At 57.0% G+C, this 4,147-nt stretch overlaps 1 protein-coding gene across 2 annotated transcripts; it reads right to left on the bottom strand.

The window, feature by feature from the left end:
- Positions 1 to 1,366: 1,366 nt before the first annotated feature.
- Positions 1,367 to 4,147, bottom strand: GJA4 (gap junction protein alpha 4). Of its 2 annotated transcripts, none has more exons than XM_032160181.2 (2): positions 4,068 to 4,147; positions 1,367 to 2,943 (listed from the first exon to the last, which is right to left on the bottom strand). In XM_032160181.2, the coding sequence occupies exon 2, from the start codon at positions 2,924 to 2,926 to the stop codon at positions 1,925 to 1,927; it is 1,002 nt and encodes a 333-aa protein (XP_032016072.1). In that variant the 5' UTR covers positions 2,927 to 2,943; positions 4,068 to 4,147; the 3' UTR covers positions 1,367 to 1,924. The 2 variants fall into 2 exon arrangements, with proteins under 2 accessions (XP_032016072.1, XP_032016073.1); XM_032160182.2 differs by having other exon boundaries at positions 1,367 to 3,038; positions 4,068 to 4,126.

Raw genomic sequence — 4,147 nt, 5'->3', positions numbered from 1 at the left:
AAGCGAAATGATTGACTCTAGACCACAGCATTTAAATTCAGGGCCCTCTGGTGACAAGCTTATCTCACTCTTCTGCACTAAGGCCTTTTCCAGGGTCCAGTAGTATTTAAAGGATTTGTGGAGTTTCGAAGTGTGGGGGCCAGGGACACTGCATGCTGACACAGGGGCAGGGTGGGAACATACTGGGTGAAGCTGGGAGCCATGAGGAAGCTGGCCTGATCTACTTCAGCGATTCAGAGGGAACAATGGGAACCACAGCTGGAAGAGGAAGAGGGTCGTAATTTATTAGGCTGAGCATTCAGACTCGCTGGGTAAGCAGCGAATGAGCGAGTGAGCTCTGGATGAGGAGTACGGAGCTGGTGTTTTCAACACCCATCCTGATGGGAGAGGGGCCAACTTGCCAACCTGCTGTAAAGGCATCGTGGCTCTCAAGGAGAAGCATGTGGCCACATCAGATAGACCCCCTTTCCTTCTTCAACCCTAGCCCCAGATGCTCCTGGGAAGGGAGGACAACCAGCTTGCCACTGAGGGTCACTACCTCATGCTCTCCCCTACCTGGGTCGCCTCCACATAGGTCAATTCTGCCGGCAGTGGGCCCATCTTCAGCCACACCTCCTGTATCTAGATGGCTCATCAGGACCTAAGTGCCCCCTCAGCCTGTCAATCCCTCCTCTGACTTTGCACAAGCAGTTTTCTCCGCTTGAATGCTCAGTGTTCTCTTTCCCTCCCCAGTGAACTCCTAGTCAAGACCCAGTTCAATTGTTCATTTTGTTTCTGCGCCTTTGTGGCTCATTGGCAAGATCCAGTCTCTTCCGCTTCTGTGCATTGCCATTGTCCTCACTGAGGTCTGGGTGCATGGAGAGCAGATAGGAAGCAGATCCTTCAGTTGCTTCTCCTGGTGGGCAGACTAGAAAGGGCCAAGGTAGGAAGGACTAGTGACCTAAACCTCCCTTCCCAAATACCAAGGATGAGGATGAGGTGGGATGAGTGCAGGGCCCGTCTGAACTGGACTGTGAAGGGCTTGGCTGGCAGGCACGCTTGGAAAGCAAACTATCCAGTAAGGAAGCACTTTGCAGGGGGCAGTGTGGCCAGGGCGATGATGGGCATGGGGGAGGCAGGGCAAGGACATTTATGCTTTGACCACTGATTAATGCGCTGGAGCAGTGGGGATGAAAAGAAGATAGTGTCTGAGGCATTTCAAAAGGCACAGCATTTAGGAATCAGGGCTGTTGGAGGCAGAAGGTATGAGTTTGAGGGTTCAAGTTGTTGGCTGGAGTTGGGCTTATAGAGACCAAAGAGATTATACAGGACCAAGAAGTAAAGGAAGCCTGGGCAAAATAACTCTATCCCCCCAGCCCCCAGCACATCGTGATAGCATCAATACACACCTACTTGTGATCAAGTCCTGTTTATTTCAGAAGTATGAACAGTAGAACTAGGAAGGAGTGATGAAAACAAGGCACCAGTCCACTTGACAGGGCCAAATCCTGCACAAGCTCTGTCTGTGCAATCAAGGCTGACCCAGCAGCCTCAATCCGCCTTTTCCTGTGAGGAGAGGGTTTGAGGACAACCTGTGCACAGGTAACTGTTCCATAGGGTGAGGTTGGGGTAAGTTGGCTCTGGGTCCCTCTGGATCAGCTGCAAAAGGCCAGAGGGCCCCCAATACCCTTGGCCAAGAGCATCCCATGCTGACTCTGTCTGTGCTCAGGCAAAGCCACATTCTGGAGAGGAAGCCATAGTGCCTGGTGGGCACCAGGAAGGCCTCAGGTGTTCAAGAACAACTTGCAGTGAGGCTCCATGGCCAACAAGCATCTGCTTCCCCAGCCCAGTTATCTCTGCAGAGCCTTCCAGCAGGGGGCAGGGGGCATCCCAGGCAGCCAGACTTCTCAGGACCCCTCTGTTGGGTGTCATAAGCCCCAGGCCTCTATACATACTGCTTCTTAGAAGCAGAGCTGCTGGGACGACTGGGGGATTTTTGGCCATTCTGAGGGGGTGGGTCCAGGAAGAGAGGGGGCCTGGAAGAAGCCAGCCTCTCCTCTGTGGTCAGGTTGGCCCAGTTCTGCTCGCTGGATGAGAGCCCATTGTAGGTGGGGCATGGTGGGGATGAGGGCCCCTGGCCCACGGGGAGGTAGAAGAAGACCTGGTCCGTGTACGGGTCTGAGGAGGTGCCCTGAGTTGGGGGTGCGTCTTGGCCCTGCCGTGCCCTCACCCCCCGGCTGAGGCAGCGACACAGCAGGTGCACCAACTCCAGCAGGTTAAGCACCAGGGAGATGAGTCCAACCACCAACATGAAGATGATGAAGATGGTCTTCTCCGTGGGGCGAGAGACAAAGCAGTCCACGAGGTAGGGGCAGGGTGCTCGCTGGCACACAAACACGGGCTCCATGGTCCAGCCGTACAGGCGCCACTGGCCATAGAGGAAGCCTGCCTCTAGCACACTCTTGCAGAGCACGCTGGCCACATAGGTGCCCATCAGCGCTCCGCGGATGCGCAGGCGACCATCTTCCGCCACCGAGATCTTGGCCATCTGACGCTCTACGGCCGCCAGTGCCCGCTCCACCTGTGGGTCCTTGGCCGGCAGTGCCCGCAGCTCCCCCTCCTTCTGCCGCAGCCGCTCTTCTCGCCGAGACAGGTAAATGACATGGCCCAGGTAGACCAGGGTGGGCGTGCTGACGAAGAGGAACTGCAGCACCCAGTAGCGGATGTGGGAGATGGGGAAGGCCTGGTCATAGCAGACGTTGGTACAGCCTGGCTGGGCCGTGTTACACTCGAAATCTGACTGCTCATCACCCCACACTGACTCGCCGGCCAGGCCCAGGATGAGGATACGGAAGATGAAGAGCACTGTCAGCCAGATCTTGCCCACCACGGTCGAGTGCTCCTGGACCTGGTCCAGCAGCTTCTCCAGGAAGCCCCAGTCACCCATGGCTCCCGGGCCTCCGTCTGCAAGGAGACAGAGCACATCAGCGTGTCAGCATGGCATCCTTCTCGTTCGCCTAGCAACAAGCCTGCGGGGAGGTCTGCCACGCCCGTTCTACCTACAAAGAAACGTAGGCTCAGGAAGGGGAAGGACTGGCCTGGAAGCTCCCACTCAGCAGTGCAGGCAGGACCCAAAGCAGATCTTTGGATGATGGCTGCCAACCTCTTTGGTCTCATTCTGCTTTGGCTAAGGTCCCTGCCTAATCAGACATCTATGTCCCTCTTGTCCCCGAGCCACTGCCCCAGGATGGACACAGGCCAAGGAAATCTGGGTGGAGTTGAAGCTCCTTTGCCTATGGGAACAGAATTTGAGGAACTTATCCAAAGTTGTGCAGCTGGGCTAAGCCCTTCCTCCCTTTTGCCCAAGGCTGGCTACCCCCAGACAGTGGGAGCTGGTTCTGATGGTAGAGGGGTTATCTTCTGCTTCTTAGGGGGCTCAAAGCCTCACGTCCCTGTTCCCCGCTTCATATCTTACCCAGCTGGCTTCACTCTAATCTTTGAGCCTGCAAGGGCTGGGAGGCGGGAGGGGTTTTAGGAGCTGAAGGCAGCATCATCCTTTAGCTCCACAGGGCAGCAATAATGACCACCTGCCACTTGAGGAGGGACACTTGGTCCTGTCTTCTTCCTCCACCTCCACTCCCACCCTCTTCCACCTCCAAAGCTGATGCTGGCAAATTCTAGACTCTTGAAAGGAATTGTCATTGCAGGGTGAGGCACGGGCCACAAAGTTCCCAAGGGGGAGCTGCCTCTTCCCAAGTGCAAAGCTGTTTAGAGCCAGGCTCTGGAAGCGGCCCTGGGTTCAAATCTTGCCTTTCAGTAACTGCGGCCCCTTGGATAAGGAACAACCTCTGGGCGCCTCAGTCTCCTCCACGGTAGAGTGGAAACAATAGTATTCCTACCGCCTCGGGTTGTTACAAGGATTCCATGGAAAGAGGGTGGGAGCCTGGCCAAGGCCACCTGGGTGAGCGCGGCTCTGTCGCGGCGGGCGTTCCGCAGCAACCCCCGTCCCGGCCTGGGAGGACCCAAGACTCCGCCCGGCCTCCCGCGAGCAGGTGGCGCTCCCGGTCCCCTCCTAGCCCCCGACTCACCGCCTGCCTGCCGGGCGGCCCAGGTGGAGGTGGGGACGATGGCCGGAGCGACGCCCGCGGGAGCCCTGCTGGACCGCACG

This window comes from Hylobates moloch, unplaced genomic scaffold (assembly GCF_009828535.3).
Source record: "Hylobates moloch isolate HMO894 unplaced genomic scaffold, HMol_V3 SCAFFOLD_8, whole genome shotgun sequence".
Taxonomy (NCBI): Eukaryota; Metazoa; Chordata; class Mammalia; order Primates; family Hylobatidae; genus Hylobates; species Hylobates moloch.
This window is presented reverse-complemented; position numbering and strand designations above follow the sequence as displayed.